General features: G+C 52.8%; 7 protein-coding genes across 7 annotated transcripts; 4 read left to right on the plus strand and 3 right to left on the minus strand.

The window, feature by feature from the left end:
* Positions 1–615: 615 nt before the first annotated feature.
* chsD (chitin synthase D) lies at positions 616–2691 on the minus strand (the record flags this gene model as incomplete). Its single annotated transcript, XM_056657086.1, has 1 exon — positions 616–2691. The coding sequence occupies one exon, from the start codon at positions 2689–2691 to the stop codon at positions 616–618; it is 2076 nt and encodes a 691-aa protein (XP_056509886.1).
* Positions 2692–4025: 1334 nt separating this feature from the next.
* NUU61_006560 (tRNA maturation protein LHP1) lies at positions 4026–5313 on the plus strand (the record flags this gene model as incomplete). The annotated part of the gene is made up of 3 exons (XM_056657087.1): positions 4026–4346; positions 4409–5133; positions 5199–5313. The coding sequence occupies 3 exons, from the start codon at positions 4026–4028 to the stop codon at positions 5311–5313; spliced, it is 1161 nt and encodes a 386-aa protein (XP_056509887.1).
* A 275-nt stretch (positions 5314–5588) lies between these two features.
* NUU61_006561 (Dabb family protein) lies at positions 5589–6101 on the minus strand (the record flags this gene model as incomplete). The annotated part of the gene is made up of 4 exons (XM_056657088.1): positions 5589–5649; positions 5719–5854; positions 5923–6009; positions 6083–6101. The coding sequence occupies 4 exons, from the start codon at positions 6099–6101 to the stop codon at positions 5589–5591; spliced, it is 303 nt and encodes a 100-aa protein (XP_056509888.1).
* A 446-nt stretch (positions 6102–6547) lies between these two features.
* On the plus strand, positions 6548–7057 carry NUU61_006562 (uncharacterized protein; the record flags this gene model as incomplete). Its single annotated transcript, XM_056657089.1, has 1 exon — positions 6548–7057. The coding sequence occupies one exon, from the start codon at positions 6548–6550 to the stop codon at positions 7055–7057; it is 510 nt and encodes a 169-aa protein (XP_056509889.1).
* A 643-nt stretch (positions 7058–7700) lies between these two features.
* On the plus strand, positions 7701–9793 carry NUU61_006563 (putative RNA binding protein Ligatin/Tma64; the record flags this gene model as incomplete). The annotated part of the gene is made up of 3 exons (XM_056657090.1): positions 7701–7721; positions 7817–8648; positions 8706–9793. 3 exons carry the CDS (start codon positions 7701–7703, stop codon positions 9791–9793), a joined length of 1941 nt encoding a protein of 646 aa, XP_056509890.1.
* A 435-nt stretch (positions 9794–10228) lies between these two features.
* NUU61_006564 (AA9 family lytic polysaccharide monooxygenase) lies at positions 10229–11665 on the minus strand (the record flags this gene model as incomplete). Its single annotated transcript, XM_056657091.1, has 1 exon — positions 10229–11665. One exon carries the CDS (start codon positions 11663–11665, stop codon positions 10229–10231), a length of 1437 nt encoding a protein of 478 aa, XP_056509891.1.
* A 2245-nt stretch (positions 11666–13910) lies between these two features.
* On the plus strand, positions 13911–18226 carry NUU61_006565 (putative membrane-tethered transcription factor (SPT23); the record flags this gene model as incomplete). Its single annotated transcript, XM_056657092.1, has 3 exons — positions 13911–14600; positions 14652–18041; positions 18095–18226. 3 exons carry the CDS (start codon positions 13911–13913, stop codon positions 18224–18226), a joined length of 4212 nt encoding a protein of 1403 aa, XP_056509892.1.
* Between the last annotated feature and the right edge of the window lie 336 nt (positions 18227–18562).

The following is an 18562-nucleotide window of genomic DNA, read 5'->3' on the forward strand; positions in this document are numbered from 1 at the left end:
AAGAAAAAAGTGAGGGAAGATGGTGGGGAGAATTTGCACGCCACTCCACTATTATTGGAGGGGCGATAACAGGCTGTCCAGCGGTCTAACTTGGGGAAATCACTGTAGCAAAAGGGGAATGAACCAGATGGATGAAATGCCAAAAAGAGGAGAAGATCTATCTCGAGTTGCTCTACGCGTCTACTTGGGCTAATATACTGGTGGCTGGCCAGGAGCACAATGATCCCATCGAACCTTCTGGCGGCTACTGGACGAGACTGCCACTCTCACCGCCTGCTTTGTGCGGGCAGAACCTGAAAATATTTTTCTCACCGCCCAGCAAGGACCCTACAAAATCTACGAACGTCATTGGCTCCATCCCCAGGTTGCCTGAATTATCAATAAATGCCTGGTGGACGATCAGGCACTCGGGCACCGCTTCATTATAACCTAGTATATCCTGGTGCCCTATGAAATACAACATTCAAAGACATAGAGAGAGCGACTGGAAACGATGGTTACGACCACGAATCATAAAAATAAGAGGGGCCGAACAACGTGTCGAACAAGACACCAAACAAAGTGGAACTGGGAAAAAAAAATTGACGTCAGGGGACACACACTCCACTATCCTGGTTAGACCTCATCTGGTGGGGCATGCTTGCCGGATGCTCTTCGCAACTTCTTGTGTAGCCTCCCTCGCCGCCCTTGCGAGCCGGCAACATTTTCGGGTAGAACGCGCTGGGATGGGGTATGAACAGGGTAGCGGTCCATTGGAATTGCTGCAGTTGGGAAGCTGAGTGTTTCTGGGGTAGCCATGGCAGGCTCGAATGTAATCGGCACCGCGTTGTGGAAGTCAGGGTCGACGAGCTTTTCTGGACTGTCTTCAATCATCGGCGAGCCGGCTGATGCCCGGGCGTGACGCGCATAGTACAGCTTCTTCTGGTCTTCCTCGCACATCAGAGTCTCCACATTCTGTGGCATCGAGACCGAATTGGAGCCAAATTCCGACGACGCGCTGAACACCGAGTCTGTCGAGTAGCGGAAGCACGTAGGAAGATGGAATCGAGGAACATCTGGCAGCGGAGTCGGCATTGGGCTAAGACCAGCCCCCGTGTCATTGAAATTGACATAACAACCGTCCAGAAGCTGCTCCGCGGGTGCAAACCGTCCTTCCACATTGCCCGAGGGCCGAACAGGAACAGATCTGCGACGCACGAGACTCGTGCGAAAGGTTTCGACATTGACGTTGAACTCATCGCCCTGTGCCCTAGCCATCTCCACGGCTTCCCCCGGTGTGGTATGCTCATCTGCTGTGGCAGCATCCGCTCGAGGTCCACCCCAGGTACGATGCCCCGCAGTGAAGATTCCATACATCATGTACACCCAGTTGAAGAAAGGGTTGAGGATGAACATGAGGGGATATAACCAAGCCTTGAATCGCTTGAGTCTGGCTCCGAAATAGAACATCAGTAGATAATTGAGTCCGAGCGAGACCCCGATAAATCCGACGGGAAGATCATCCACCTTCTTCGATGTGGTAATCAGGGAGATGGCCATGATGAAAAAGAGTAGGGCAGTGGTTCGGATGGTATTCTGTAGGAAACGAACCAGACACAGCAGAGGGTAACGTTTCCATAGCCGTACATCGGTGATCATGCACACTTCATTCGTGATAAACCCCAGAAACCACCGTCGTCGCTGCTTCAGAAGACTTCTGAAAGTCTTGACGGCTTCGGTCTTGCAAAAGGCACTCGTACACATCTGGATTTGGTACCGTTCTTTGGCCCCGATCATGAAGAGATGAGTGAGCCACCGATCCTCGCCCAGATGACATTTTGCAAAATCAAAAATGTCATCACATTGTTCAGCTTTGTCGGCAAAGTAATACTTGGCCATCTTGCGAAATGCCGAGAACCGCAAAATCGTCAGCGCACCTGGGAGACAAGTGACAGCGCCACAGCCGGACTCGACCGAGCGCTCAAAGAGCTGCCCATGGATATATTCCATGTCCTGGAGAATCGTGAGAAGGGTGTTCCTTTCCGTGGTGGAGGTTATGATGCCCGTCATGGCGAGCATGTTATGCTTGCTCCCAGGCTTGAGTTCCATATCGTACATGAAATTCTGCAGGCACACGCGATCGAGAATGCAGTCCGAATCGATGAACAGAAGAAACAGGTTGTCATTCTGTCTCAAGTACTCGGCGTAGACCTTGTCGATCAGCTTGAAAGTTTGCTTTTGGCATTGTCGCTTTCCACCGTGTTTGAACCGAGATACTGTGATCCTTGCCCCTTTGTAGGTGAGATCGATACTTGAAGGATATGTTTCGGCTGAATATGGAACTCCCAGATGGTGGACCACATCAAGATAGGACTCATCCACTATCCCACCGTCATAGGAGAGAAAGACATGGATACAGTATGCTGGGTAGTCGGAGTCCACCACCGAATCAACTGCTTTGATCAAAACTTCCGCCTTTTCCTTGTACACAGGCATCACGATGACCGTTTTTGGGGCCGTTCGATCATCGAGAACCTGCTTGATTCTTTTTGTCCTTCCCAGAGAGTTTGTCGTAAGTCCGTACACGCAAAAGAGCCATGGTCCAACAAGAAGAGCTGAAAAGGACCAGAAGGCAAACCATTGGAAGTAATACACCATCTTTTCAGGGAGGTGCCGGGCAGCATCCGGGGGTAGAGGCAGCGTCACAAGCATAACCGGAAGGAAAGCCAGTCTATCCCTCGGATGAAACAGTTAGTCCTGTAGATTTTCTTTCCACCGATTTCACCATGCAGACTTACCGGAGCACTGTAAACAAGAGTATCATCACCACTGCAAGAATCCTGATACTCCAATGATCTGCCTTGACACATACCTTGCCCAGGCAGTACAGGAAGGCTGCAAGCCACAGGAACCACTCGAAACAAGCAGCCACCATCAAAGGCCCGACAATACCGAGATAGATGATCTGTAGCACACGATCAACATTGTCAGGATGGGTCCATAAGAGTAGGAAGGCATTGGCGTACATCTTTTGTCGGCCAGGTGTCTTCGGCTGCCATGATGTATGTGTTGACAAAATAGGTAAACAAAATCGAGAGTTTTGGTGTTGTACCAGAAATTCACTCCCAGCTAGGTGCCCTAGAGAGCACAGCTAGTCAGAAGCCACATCCAGCCAAAGGATTAGATCATCACTCACAGTTGAATGGACCGAGAGATGATGCGATGAAATCGGCTGCTCGACTAGCAACAGCTCTGCAACCATCAAATGAAAGTGATATGCAATGAAAACAGCAATGAGTAATACTCTGGTAATTTTATCAAGCCAGAGGGGACGAGTAGATGGGAGAAAGGTAATGACGTTTGGAGTTAAGTCGATGTGGGCAGTTGGCCGAGGGTCGAGTGGAAGGTTCGATCACGCTGTCTTGACCCCCGGCCACTGCCTTCATCTGGCCTAGTAGAAATTAACCGCAATCAGTTTATTCCTTATAGAAATTTCTGATGTTTTTTTTATTGTCCATGTCATGATATATCTGACTTAAAAGCAAGGCAGAGATCTTTTAACGTATCCTAAATCACTCACTACCTACTACAAAATGATGCTTATTTTTTTCCTGCAAAGCTTCAGTAAATACGGGATTTAATGCTATTTCCTTTCAGATCTAGAGACCACACATCACTGCCTGGACATGCAAATGGCATGCTCTATTCATACTTCGTTTCCTAATTGGGTAGGGAGTCACTATTGACATGATGCGCTAGCCCCGATTAGCACTTATGAATGCCTCAGGTATCAATCGCAGCTCTTCCGGAAAAAAAATCGCAATTTCTCCCCGCCGAGCTCTCCTTCTCTTTGGAACCCAAACTCATTGATCGTGTATCTGTTAGACCTTGGGGTTTCCCTCTGACCTGTGCGCTTCAAAGGACCTTCTTAGGTCTCAATCACAATCAGTGACTCACTTCCTTGAGTCACTCGAGCTGTCGAGTCATTACGCTTCAAGACCACTCTAAGCGACCCATCGAGGCATTCTCGCGCGACACTTGCAACCATGCCTGAAGAGCAGAAGAACCCCATCAATGCAGAGGCAGAGCAGGATGTCCAGAATGTGCTGGCTGAGCTGAAGGAAGGAGGTGCTCCGGCTGAACAGAGCAAGGAAGACGCCGATGAAGCCCGCATTGTCGCAGAAGCCGCCAAGCTCGGTGAGAAGTCAGAAATGGCCGAGGAGAAGACAGAATCAAATGGTACTCAGCAGCGCGAATCGCGCGGTTCTTTCCGCGGCGGTCGCGGTGGTCGTTCTTATCGCAACAATGCCAAGTTCGACCCCTCCACCCAGAAGGAGACGGATGATCCTGTGGAGATCCGCAAGCAGGTATTTGCGCAGCCACCCGAAGATAGAATAAATAGGATTGCTAACTCATGCGCGCGCTTCAGGTCGAGTTCTACTTTTCCGACTCCAACCTGCCGATGGACAAGTTCCTTCTGTCCCTGGTGGGAGGCAGCACCAACAATGCCGTTCCTCTGGCCACCCTGCACTCCTTCAAGCGCATGCGCCGGTTCCAGCCGTTCAGCGCCGTCGTCGAGGCCCTTAAGTCGTCGGAGCCTCTGGAGTTGACCGACAACGACACCGCTGTGAAGCGCAAGGTGCCGCTGCCCGAGTCGGTGACCAAGGCACATGATCCCAGCGTGGTTAAGGTGTTCGAGGACCAGGCCATGGCTCGCAGTATCTACGCCAAGGGGTTCGGTCGTGAGGAGCCCAGCACGCAGTTCGATATTGAGGCTTTCTTTGCCCCCTTCGGCCCTGTAAACGCCATTCGTCTTCGCCGGGGCGTCGACAAGGGCTTTAAGGGCAGTGTTTTCGTTGAGTTCGCCTCTGAGGACAAGCAAAAGGAGTTCCTCGGTCTCGAGCAGAAGCCGAAGTGGAACGACCAGGACCTACTCATCAAGAGCAAGAAGGAATACTGCGATGAGAAGGTAGAGGAGATCAAGGCCGGCAACCTCAAGCCCACCAACTACCGCGGCCGTGGCGGCCAACGAGGCCGAGGCCGAGGCCGTGGTGGAGGCCGTGGAGACCGCAAGGAGCGCGACTGGCGGGAACGTCGATCGGAGGACCAGAAGAACGGGTTCCAGAGCGGCCGTGAGGCCCAGAAGGATGCTCGGTGAGTACAATTTCTGCAGCGAGCTTTGGAGGAGTTTTCTCTTGCTAATATGTGTGGAATCTTAGTGGTGTCCCCGTGGTGCAGAGCACTGCTGACGACAAGTCGGCCGGCCAGAAGCGGGCTCGGGAAGAGGAGACTAATGGTGACCACCCGGCAAAGAAGGTCGACGCTAAAGAGTAAGTATGTGGAATATTTCTTGTTTAATCACCCCATTTTCCTTGTTTTCTGGTCATCGGGCGGGATACAAAAGTGTTATGGAACGGACAACCTACTTTCGTTCTTGTTGGGCAGTGTTACATAGGGAAGAACCCATATCGGCGTTATATCATTTGTTTTGTCACATCAAATTTTTCCAGTTCAATTCAGGTCCGCTTGTCATAGAACAAAAAGGTCTCCCTCGGCCCTAATGGGATTTTTCCATGGAACGGTAATGCATAGACCTAACCAATCCATGCTCAAAATTCCAGATCATAGGCCAGGGTATCTTCACATAACTCCTCGCGCATCTTGTGGACCCTACAAAGTGGCAACATCAACATCAGCATAAACATTAGCTGTCAGGGACACTAGTGCAGGGGATTGTACTCTAAATGCGCCGGATGCAACCCATACGTCGCGACATGCTCCGCGGTCTCCAAGACTGCCACCAGTCCCATATCGAACCCCTTCGCGCGGGGAACCGAAATCGGCAGCGGGGCGTTTGTTTGCATAGACAAAAGCCCTGTGCCAGGTGTGTTGTTAACTCACATCCCATGACTCGAGTAAGGATTTGAAAGAAGAGTCTCTTACCTGGAATCTTGCCTACCATGGCCTGGCAGGTTTGTGACCAGGTCGACAACTGAGCGGGTGTCACCCCGGGCTTGAGGCGGAAGAGGACTGGGAACTCGGTCAGCAACGCGAGGATGCATGATGAATGAGAAGAGATATGTCAATAAGTCATGGAACACACCAATGTGATAGACCGGCATCTTGAAAGCTAAATGTGTGTAGTCTTAGTCTTTAGAGTGAGGATGAAGTGAAGATTGAGTGACGGGAGTGTGGTTGAAGTATAGTCGATCGTCGCGATGACCGAGAGTGGGGTCATCGGGGAATGTCCGATAGTCCGATGTATATACCTGGAGTAGTTCGTGCTATCGCCGATTCCACTTCACGACTGATGTGTGTCTTCTGGTTGTAGGGAGAGACTCGGTGGTCAAGTCGCAGCCCAATAGGGATATCTTGTGGACAAAATGAAGCCTTGAGAATCAGGCCTGGGTTCTTGCTGTAAACAAACACTGAGAACGCTGATGGCTTTGCCCATCTTCCTCCCCATGACTCTACTTTTTATGCATCTCTTTTCTCATCTTCATTGCTAGCCAGCTCTAGTTCTAGTCATCTCAAGAGCTGAAATCCCCGTTCAATCAACACCGACACAATGGCATCCCACCAAACCAGCGCTGACAACGTCCCTCCAAAAGATCTAACCGACTCTCAAATTGCCAAAGATGCCGGGTTCAACAACATCAGGGAATTCATGATATCCTATGGGCTGAACCCTGCCAACACCAAAGATGTCGTCGAGGCGAGGGAAATTATGCAGGGCTTTCGCGAGATGTACAAGAACACCTGGGAGGAAGACCATCCAACGGGCAATGAACAGCGGAGCCGTATGAATAATGGGGCTCAGCAGACAAATGAAGGAGCACAAGCTGGACGGGATCTCGACGATCATCGCTCCCACGACACTGAATCTGAAGACGATGAGACCAGCGAGGAAGACGACGACTATGAATCCAGCCGTAGCGACTACGATTCTGAATATTATGGCTCGGATGACCCTGAATCTGACGTCTATGACTCTGAGGGGGGTGTCTCCTACTACGATGACTACACTGGGATGGATGATTCCGACTACGGGGACGTCGACTATGATGGATATGACTAGACACGGGAGGATGGCGACCAGCTGGTGACGACTGAGATGGAGTTCCATGCACTATCAGATGCAGGATCATCTGATTGCGAGTTTTTTATGTGCACTTTCACATCTTTTTATGGGGAGCATCTTGTTGCAAAGCATGATTCAATTTTATATTCCTTACCTATCGATGGCTTTTTTTTCCACACTTGAGAATTCTCTCTCTCGTTAATTAATGGAACTAGATATCTAGATATAGGTATAAATAGCAGGTACATTTTCGTTTCTATACTACCTTGTCCACTTGAATCTATACTCTTGAGGTCTTCGGCGGGTAACTTGACCATGCGCTTAGGGCTATAATGGTCTCCATGACAGAGCAATTAGACTGCTTTTAAAACTTTCCCTGCAGAAAGTAAGTTAGTTAGATATGAGTCATTGAGTTTGCTCGGTCGACTTTGCAATTCGGCCGCATAAATTCAGACATCTTAACAGGGCTTAGGTGGAGAAGGCGCGAGGCTCTGGCGGAACATCAGGCATAGCGTCGAATTCCCCCACTTGAGCAGCTTTCCGTTTTCCTTCTTTCTCTCCTTCTTCCATCTCAACGCTCATCGTGCTGGATGAGCTCGAAATACACTTGGGAATTCTTCTAGCTCGTCCAACTTCAACCATGTTCAAAAAGAAGCCCACGGTGGGTGATGCCCCTCTCCCCGCAGTGCCCCTCCATCGGAGCTGGACCGTCCGCTCAGCATCGCGATAAACCAACGCTGACTGTCGACGCAATAGATCAAAAACCTCGCGCCGTTGCGATCATCGGATCGGAGGAAGATTGCCGACCAGATTATCAAGGAATACCAGATCACCATCCCCACAAACCCCACCGATGCAGGCTCCGACTCGACTCCAACCACGCCCAACCTCACGTCGATCCGCAACGCCCTTCTCCCTGAAAATGCACTGACTGCGCGCTTTACAACGACAACAGGGCCAGACCTGCGCGAGATTTCGGGCATCGTCTACGTAGGTGCCCATCCCGAGGCCGATGAGCGCGTCTTGTGGTTTAAGTTGGACCACGGGCCTGGAGCGGACAGGCGTCTCTATCCAACTGTCTACACACTTTGGCATAACCCGAACCTGGTGCCTTTGCTTTATACCCCGGAGCCTGTTATGCGAAAACTTCATGGCGGTGCGGACCTGATGACTCCTGGCCTGGCAAATGAGCCTCCCTTCCCCCAGAAGGCTGTGAAGGGGGCTATCGTTGCGGTGGCTAGCGTGGACAGACACACCGTACCGCTGTTTGTGGGTGTCTGCGAGATTGATGTCTCGGCGCTTGGCGAGGTGCAGGGTACGAAGGGCCATGCGGTTCGTGGTCTGCAGTGGGAAGGAGATGAGCTTTGGGCATGGAGCTCATCACCACGACCCGGTCGTCCTGCCCCCGAGTACCTAGAGGGATGGGATGAGGAAGAAGTTGATGAGGTTGGAGACGGTGTTGGAGAGCTGACGCTAGAGGACAAAAAGGCGGGTGCCAGTGCAGAGGATGTTGAGCAGGCACCAGCTGAAGAAGTCCCGAGCGTTGCGGAGGAGCATGTGCTTGAAGAAAAGGAGCCTACAACGAAGGGTATGCTCAACTTTCAACTCTCCTTGAGCATCCGGATCAAATGCTAATGTGATTCAGAGATTGACGATGCATTCATCAATGCCTTTGTTTACGCCCTCTATAAGCTCAAGCATGACAATCCGTCAGCTACCAATCATACCCTGCAATTGCCAATTTCCCCATCAGCGTTGATATCCAACCTCACAACCCCTTACCTCCCGATATACTCAAGTCAACAGGCACAATTCTACAACATCAAGAAAACTAGCTGGAAGAACGTGAAAAAGTTCATCAAGCATCTGGATAAACTGCAACTGGTCAAGTCCAAAGACCGCAGCGGCCAAGAAACCGTTATTTTAGATGTCGATTTCGACGACTACCGTGTGGAACGCTTTGTTCCCTACAAGCTGCCGTCCCGGAATGTCGTCGAAAATGCCGGCAAGCCGGCCCCGGCAGAGAGCAAGAAGCCGGCTGCAACAGATGGCGCCGATTCGTCTGTGGGACAGACGCTCACTGTTCAGAATCTGTATCGACCAACGGCGAAGCTGGCTCCGACTATTTTCCCTGCTCTGTCCGCTAGTGATCCCAGGAACTTTTACAAATACTCCGACATATCCAGCCACTTGGACGAGTACGTGCAGTCCCAGGACCCGCCTCTCATCTCTCAAGAAAACCGCCGCATCATTAACCTGAATCCGTTCCTCGCCAATACTATTTTCACTTCATCCTCCACTGAAGACAAAGGCACGCTCGGACGGGGCAAGGTTACCCGCGATGGCTTGTTGAAACGCATTGTGGAAGATTCATACCTGCTCCAACCGCACTGGGCCATTCTGAAGCCCGGTCAAACTCTCGCAGACGTCAAGCCCCGAGCCGGCACCGCGCCCAAAGCCCTCGTCACCATCGAGAAGCGCACTGGCTCGAAGACTGTCACGAAGGTCACTAGCCTGGAGGTCTTTGGAATCGTGCCTAGTTTGTTGGCCGAGGAGTTGCAGAAGAAATGTGCTAGCAGCACCAGTGTCACGCAGGCGCCTGCTGCCCCCAGAGGTGTCATGGAGGTCCTGGTGCAGGGTGACCAGCGGAAGGCTGTGGAGACGGCTCTGGTTCGCCGCGGGCTGCGCACACAGTGGATCGATGTGGTTGATAAGACCAAGAAGAAGAAATAGATCTCGGGGGCCGATATGTTTTCAAACGAGATATAGGTATCTGGTTGGACATGTCCCAAAGTCATCTGAAATTCCTGCTAGGGTGCCTGAGCACTTAGCAATCATGCATGATAAATCGATTGAGCCGCTTTCCAAGATGGCTTTTGTTGCCTATATGAATAGGCTACGTGTAGGAAATATTGAGCAGTCCAGCAATTCCATTCATATAAAATGAGACCCAGATTGATCTGGGTCTCACGTCTCCCCTCGTAAAGGAGAAAGAAAGAAAGAAAGTAAAGTAAACATGCATCACACCACACAAAGGCCTGTTATACATCGCCCCAGATGAAAAGAAGGAATGACAGGTACCCGATCCAGGTTTCAAGGATGAAAGTTCTAAATCCAGCATCAAACCAGACTCCGTTGTCTGGTCGTCTGGCTGTACGCAGGGGCACTTTACGACGACAAGTCGCGTGCGTGCTTCTTGTCAGTGGCGAGCCATCTCACGGTCTGGCGCAGCAAGTTGAGGAACTGCTCGGCGGTCAGGGAGTCGAGGTAGGAGGCCCAGTCCTTGGTAGAGCTGGTGTTGGAACCTGAGTCCGAACCAGAGCCAGAGTCCGAGCTGGTATTAGAGCCAGAGCTAGGCACGGCGCTCGGCGTAGCACTGGAGCTGGGAACGGGAACAGGGGCGTTTCCATCAGCCGGCGAAGAGCTCTGTGCCGCCCTGCCTCCCGGCGAACTAGCAGTGACGGTCACGTCGTCCAGCGAGGAACTAGGAGTCTGAGGAGCAGGCTGGTTAGTAACCTGAGGAACAGCGGTTTCAGTGGCAGTAGCAGTAGCCCCCCCATTTGGCGGGAATCCAGGGCCCCAGGGAACAGAGAATGAAGGACCGGACGAGGCACGAGGAACCCTTTGCCTACGGCTGGAAGAGTGGTGAGGGGGCCCGGTGGGTTTGGAGACTGGCGGGATGACCGGGGAGGTGCTAAGAGGTGAGACACTAACGGGAGAAGCGCTGGCAGTTGGCAGGGGCGTGACGGATCCCACGGCGGAGGAAGAACCGGATGTTGAGGCGGATGGAGACGAGTCACCACTGCCCGAGGCAGAGGCAGAGGCAGAGCCGCTCGGGGCTGCGGTGGCACTGCCTGAGGAAGCACCAGAGTACAGAGCTGGGCCGGGGATCTTGTAGGAATCCAGGGTCTGGTAGATGTTGACCTTGATGCCCGGGTTGGTGTTTTTGTAGAGCGCAGTGCCCAGGGTGCCGGTGGGCGCATCGCTGCCGCCGCCGGTGACCTTGAGGTTCAGACACTGGGGGTAGTTCTGGGCACCGTTCTGATCTCCAGCAGAATGCAGAGCAATAATCTCGTGGCGGAGGACGTAGTTTCCAGCCGCGATACTGCTGGGGATGGTGACAGTGTAGCTGTTGTTGTTACTGATGAGCTTGTCTGTAGCCCATGTGCCAGGAACATTGCTGTCATCGATCAGGCCGGCCTGGTCGATCTTGAAGAACTTGAGAGCCGTCTTGTCCACGGACGAGCAGTCGCCGTTGCAGTCGGCCAGGTAGGTAATGACCGGGCCGTGGTGGCTTTCCGGCCACTCGGTCCACTGCAGCTCGACCTTGCCTCCGGCCTTGACCGAGGCCGACAGAGCACCAGGCTCGGCATTCTTGTGGCAGATGATGTCTGCGTCGGAGTATCCACTGCCGTCGACGAAGCCCAGGTCTGTGGCATCTTCCGACCATCCGATCACCTTGGGAGGGCTGTCCGTATAGCTGTACTTGTCGACAATGTAACCACCATAATATTGGCCGTCAACCACAGCGCCCGACACGTAGCCATGGCCAGCTACCAAAGTAGTCGAGCCGAGGATAATCCCGGCAATTTTGGAGACAGACATTGTTTCAACGCACAGCGTTGGTAGAATGCTCGAAAACAACGGTAGAAGAAAAGAATGACAAAAAAGGGACTTCAGTCAATGAATTCAACCCGATAAAGAGAACGGAAGGTACTAGACCTTGAAAAGTATGGAAGAAAAGGACTGATGAGAAGGAAAAGAAAAAAAAATCGAGGAAGGCCTGGCGATATCTTAGAGATCTTATATGGAGCTCGCCCGGACAGCATCGCCGGCAACATGGCACCCTTCAGCCATGAAAAATCCACCATGACTAGTATATTGCATGTTTGACGGATGTTTCTGACACCTCGCAGGTTCCCAATGCATTCTTTGAGCCGCCCATAGGTGGATAATCCTTAGCGACCGAGATAGCAGCGTCCCAAGGTGAGAAGTAGATGAGCTTGCCCTGTGGCTCCCAAACGCCGGGTGATTCTCAGGTTGCCCTACCGGGAAGAAAATTGATTAAGCTCTGCTTCATCTATGAGAAGACATGCCTCTCGTTCGTACCTGTCGATCTTGGGTGGTTGTCTGCGACAACCCAAGTTTCATGTCTCCGGCTCAACCCCCACTCATGGCGGTGGCCCCTGCATACAGCAATCTATCATTGTTGCGCCAAGATGCTGTCCAAGCTCCTGCTTGTCGGAGTAATTTCGTGAATTAAGTTGAGTGCTTGATCTGTGGGCCGGGGCTGGCCACATGGAGATGAGAGATATCTGTTGATTCAAGCAGATGAGTGGTCTGGTCAAGTGGGGAATGTCTTTCAGGTCGTAAACTAGCTATCAGATATAATCCCTTCGTTTCAGTAAAAAAGTCTTCCAGGACGTCGAAAGACTGGGGTGTTCGCAAAATAAAAGTCTCCGATGTATCGAGCTAGCTGGAGATATGGCAGTTCAGAGATCCACAAGATCCAAAAGTCAAGACTATCAAGATGAAATAGTATACCTGCGCGTCGCCTAGAACTGTCGATGAGGACAGTAAGCCACACTAATCCGGTTGGAATATCCCAAGTCGGTGGTGTGCTAACTGACGGTTGTTCCAAACTAGACACGCTATACGGCCAAGTGATTACTACGAGATATTAGGCTGAAACATTAAATAGGCTCGGCACGCCAGGGCCAACGCCTCTCACCCAGGTCGGTGATAGATTCGAAGAGCGCATGCATGGCCTCGGGTATATCATGGAGAGTGAACCCTTAGTACTCCAGGGCCAATAGCCTCAGTCTCCGGATTCTGACAGAGGCGTCCAGGGTGTAACGTACGTGTATCCGTACGTGTATCCTGTCGTGTCCAGTCTTAGAAAACTATGTTGACGATCAGACCCGGATTTGGCACAATCGAAAACAAAAGAAGAAAAAAACCGTCGCATCGAGATGTCCCGGCAGATTTTCGCGTGATGACCTCACACACGCATTGGCCAGGGATCCTCCCCGCCATGACGATCACCTAGCATAGGTAATAGATGATAGTTGTGGGATCAAAAAGGGCCTGCAGCATAGACCGCCAGCTATCGTATAGGGCTGTTACTCAACCCTTGAGTAACGGTGGGACAGCCGAGAGCCATGATGTGATACCATCGCAGAAACCATAAATCTCGCGTAATCGTAGAGCACCAGAGAGCTGATCCCAGCCCCAAGTAGATGGAGTGCGAGCAACAGAAGGTGCAAATGAAGAGTCAAGAGATGTTCGCCAGGTGCGAATCACAACCCACCCAATTCTCGCTGGTCACCGCCCCTGTGCTGCCTGAGGTGTCGATGTGCCCGTCGACCCTCACCGAAACCAAGTAGACAAAAACACTTGATTCTTTCATTCATCTTTATCTAGACGAAGACTGTCACTGAGAACCTCCAACGCAATTCCAAAATCAACCCACCCAGCATCGAGAGTGGTTGGTTGACGCAAATCGCACTATCTCTCTCTCTCTCTCCACGTTCTCGGATCGGCGCTCGCAGTTTTCCCGCTCTCCTTTCTCACTCCACACATCCTCGACTCTTCCCCCCCCTTATCCCAGCACCTCAACCACATCCCATCTTAATTTCCTCCGAGCCATGGTCTCGGGAGGCCGGCCCGGTTACATTGCGTGAGACACTTGCGGTCAAACTCTCTGGCTACCGAACCGACGCCTCGTCGAGACCCTCCACATCCACCTCAATTCACACGCGACTTCCACAACCAACTGCCGCTCCGAAGTGGTTGGTCGCATTCAACTCCTGTGGCCCCTCCGACAAATCCAGATCAGTGCCGACGAAGCATGGGACCGGCCGAGGCTCCCTCTTCACCCGTTTTCCCTGCTCTGGACCCCATTATCATGGACGACGAGATGGAGTCCACCTTCCGAAATGCCAACGTGGATTTCCTCGACCCGACAAAATTAGACATGTCCCCTGAGAATGCCGGCGGTGCCTTCGACGATTTGTTTGCCCGAGCCTCGAACTCCCGCTCAAATGCCGAGTCATCGAAACCATACCAGAATCAAAACCCCCTGAGGCAACCGCCCCTCATGACGGCTGATTCTCCCGCAGAATCTCCAGACAATTCGAGCCGTAGCTCGTCGTCCGAATCTCCTCGGAATCATCTTCGGCAGGCATCAGTCGCGTCAACGAATTCTGCCTCTCACAGCGACCACCCGTTGGCCTCTGCCGGCTTCCCCTCGGAGGACTGGATGCGCCCGGAGTTATCGTCAGTGAAAGAGGAATCGCCATTCACCATCGAGCCGTCATACCCCATGCATGGTGGCTTCTCTATGGATCCCGACCTGGAGACCAGCAACAAAGCGATGGACGCGGCTTTTGATTTTGAGAGTGCAGCAAGCAGTCCCAGTCCATTGAAAATCGAGAACGGGTCACAACCAAAAGCCCAAAAACGTCCCAGCTCGCAGATCTGGAGTCCGTCGAATACCCCCGCGGTCCCAGCCTCAACCTCGGCCACGGCACCGCCCTCGGTGAGTCACCCAAATGGTTTGTCCTAATGCCAGCCCTAATGCATGTCTCAGATTCCTACGCCCGGTTCTCCGTTCTTCAACTTTGGACTTGGAGAGCAGCCTTCTCTTACTGGTACGATCGGCCACGATGCAGAAAAACCGCCTCAATGGGACGGGCAGTCGCCTTCTTCGTTACTGGAGGAAAGCTTCGGAGGCATCAACATGAATGCCCAAACACCCCTCAATCCCTCGCTCTCTCCCAACTTGAACTTCGGATCGCCCTCCTCGTTCCCGTTCCCTGTCACTTTCGCATCTTCTTCGGCCCAGCCCTCGATACAATCCGCGAATTCCTTGCAGCCTGTTCTGACGGTGCATCCGACCTCACTCAAATCGCGTGTCGAAACTCAGATTCCAATTCGCCTGACTCTCTCTCCATTACCCGCAGGCGTGAAGAAGCTGCGCCTTCCCGCCCACACTATTTCGAAACTAAAATTCCTCGCTCCCCCTTCCACCGAATCTACGCCCGATACTCTCCAGTTGCATACCAGCTTAGTATGTACGAGTGCGATGCAAGACCGGGAAAAGCTCAAGAAGGCCTTTGTGCGGACAAGAGGTGACCAATCCGGTCCGAATGCTCCAGAGGAAGAGCGGCCGTTGGATGGTGGCGATGTCAAGATCTGCACGGGCTGTATTCAGCGAGAACGAAAACGCGCCTCTCGGAAGAAACAGCGGAAACCGGAGGAAGATGAGTTGTTTCAGAAAGATGAAGAGAAAAGGGTCATTGTCTTCAACACCAGCGAGATCAAGGAGTGGACTGAGCCGCCAAAGAATGCGTCCTCCGGCTATGGGGACATGGCAACGGTACCACCTGGATCAATGCAAGTGGAGCTACCAATGCGCATAGCGTGCTACTGTCGACACCAAAACGAGAAACTTGGGTTCCAGGTCATTTTCACCGTCAAGGATCACCTGGGCAACGTTGTGGCGCAGGCAATCACCAACTCTATCATGATTACCGACGACCACAAGACACAGGCTCCCTCGGCGCCTCCTATTTCTGGCCCTTCGCCTTCTTTACCTGACAGGGCTCAGCTACCAGGCGTTGGGGTTTTCCCATCGGGGTCGAATCTCGACAACGGAAAGGGAACAGGCCCATTTGGCACGCCGCAGTCTCCGACTGATCTACAGGGCCTCCAACAACGATTCAATTCGCAATACCAGCTCACGCCTAGCTCATTTGCTGCGGCTCAAAACTCGGCAAATGGAGGCACTTCAAGCTCCCAGACACCGCGGAACTTGTCTCGACAGACATCTCCAACCGAATTCCAAGGCCCGCAGAGCAAACGGCGGAAGCACAGCAGTTCGGGGCGATTGCCTTCGGAGCTTATTATGACGCGAATGGAAACTCCGCAGTCATCTTCGTCAGCAATGAGCAATGCTGCACAACTGGCTGCGGCTCGTGGATTTGCTTCGCCAACGGAGCGACCTTTCGTGACACCGTCCTCGATGTCCGGGCAATATGGGAATGGGCCTCCGACCCCTAACCAAAGCAATGACAACAATCCTTTCTTCAATCCCACGCCTGCTCAGCGGCAAAGCTTGGATAGCCTTGCCCAGCAATCCTTAGTATCAGCACCCAATTCTGCTCACCCCAGTCGTCCTGGAACACCGGGCGGCTCAGCTCGCAACAGCTTGCAAGATCAAAACCTTGCTCTTGCACTTGGTGCAAATTCCGCGGGTCAAATTTGGCCTCCTCTCGCCAGTACCCCGAGCCGGTTGCCTTCGGTGATCCACAAGCTGGTGCCCGCCGAGGGCTCGATTACGGGAGGTACCGAGGTTACTTTGCTGGGTAGTGGATTCTACCCCGGCATGGAGGTTGTATTCGGTGACACTCTCGCAACGACCACCACGTTCTGGGGTGATAAGTGCCTCAATTGCTTGACCCCTCCTGCGCTTCAGCCGGGGTTGGTGTCAGTCGTCTTCAAACATGAGCATCCGACATTTGGCCAAGTCCAGCAACCTCAGCCTTTGATGCCCAAACAACAACTTTTCTTCCGCTATGTTGATGATCGTGAGCTTCAGATGTACCGTCTGGCACTCAACATCCTGGGCCAGAAGCTCGGAAGTCAAGCGGATGCCTTCCACACAGCTCAGCAGATCATGGGGAGCGATCCGAACGCCATCTTCAACATGCAAAAGGACATGCAAGGCGGTTCGTCTGGCGGTAACCAACGCCAGGTGCCAGGGCTGGAGGCTCAGGGTAAACTGAGCGATCTTGACTCCAAGATGCTAACTTACCTGGAATATATCGACTTGGATGACAGCCCACGGCCGCCGCGGTACAATTCTCGTGGCTCCACCGGCCAGACTCTACTTCACTTTGCGGCATCGTTGGGACTGACGCGGTTCGTTGCGGGGCTCCTCGCCCGAGGTGCGAACCCCGACGTGCAGGACAACACTGGCAATGCGCCGATGCACCTGGCAGCCCTTCAGGGACATGCTCACATCGTTCACCGACTGCGTCTGGCTGGCGCCAATGCCAGTACACGCAGTGTGCGAGGCTTCACCGCTGCCGATCTCGCAACAACGCTCCCAGCGCATCAGGCCGCCTTGCTTCCCTCGCGACACTACCGATCTCGCAGTGTCGGGTCTCTTGCCTCGCGTCGCCGCCAGAGCAGCTCCGCCTCTCTGAGTTCCCTTTGGGAGGCGTCATCGGCTTCTGGGTCTCTCGGACATGCCGTTGATGACTCGGAGGAACTGGATGATGAAGATGAGGTTAGCGACGAATCCGATTCGAACCCTCTTCATTCCAATCCATCGCGACGATCCAGCATGCATCAAGATGCCATTCCGCCGGTCGTCGACTCCAGTGAACAACCTGCGGCCCCTGGTGATGCTCGTGGCTTCTCTCCGCCGGCGGCTCTTGTCGCTTGGCGCAACCAGCTAGCCGCCCAGATCAACCAATTCCAACAAAGTGTGGCCAACGCATTCCCGAACATGCCTGTGCTTCCCCCGATGCCCGCTCTGCCGGACTATCAAGCACATCCGATGATGCGCCGCATCACCAATCTTGTGCCTCACAGGCCCACCGCTCGGGACGGATGGTGGGATCTTTTGAAGGGCACCACCGCACCCACCCAGAACCAGCCGCCGTCCTACGACGAACTGTACCCACACCAGGAAGACGACGAAGGGACAGTCGAGATGAAGAAATCTGCTCTCTTGCGTGCGGCGACCGAGGCAGCTTTGGATCAACACTTTGAAGCCCAGAGCAGTGCCTCGGCGCCCACAGCTTCCGCATCCTCCTCCACCTCTACGCATACCCGGCCGGAGAAGGATGACTTGAAGAACATCACCATCGGGCGAAAGGTTATCTCGCGCGAACAGCAGAAGCATCTCCGGGAGCAACAGGCTCGACGAATGAAGGGACTCGGCAGTGACCGGAATCTCTATTTCATTTGGGTAAGTTTTCCATATCTTCAGCGACTCAAGTTCTTTCACTAATGCTCTTCTAGATTCCCCTTCTACTTCTGGTGATTTGCGCGTGGGTTCGGAACTACGTCCCCGGGATCTGGCAAGGTGTTATGGACAGTTTTGAATTTGTGAAAGCCCGCTCTACCCAGCGGGCTGTGGAAATGGGTGTCTAGGGGGGTTTTTTTTTTTTTTTTTTTTTGTGTTTTCTTTTCTTTGGTCTTCGGCCACGGCGTGTTGTCTGAGCGAGTTGGCTTGATCCAATGGAGCGACCATTGGTTTTGTGATTTGTCCCCCTTTTTTTTCCATATTTTGTTTCCTTGCGTATAACGACAGGATATGACTATGTATGCAACATCTTAGAAAGATCCATCTGTACAGAATCTCAGACTGGTCCGAGGTGCTTGTAGAGTCGAAAGTGCCAAGCGGCCTGTGCGTAGGGCGACCTTCGCATGAGTTTCCGACACATCAACCTCCCCGCAACCAACGGCATTCCGGGATTCTTCAGCTCC

The sequence above is a fragment of the Penicillium alfredii genome (assembly GCF_028826965.1).
Source record: "Penicillium alfredii strain IBT 34128 chromosome Unknown utg000009l_segment0_segment0, whole genome shotgun sequence".
NCBI lineage: Eukaryota > Fungi > Ascomycota > Eurotiomycetes > Eurotiales > Aspergillaceae > Penicillium > Penicillium alfredii.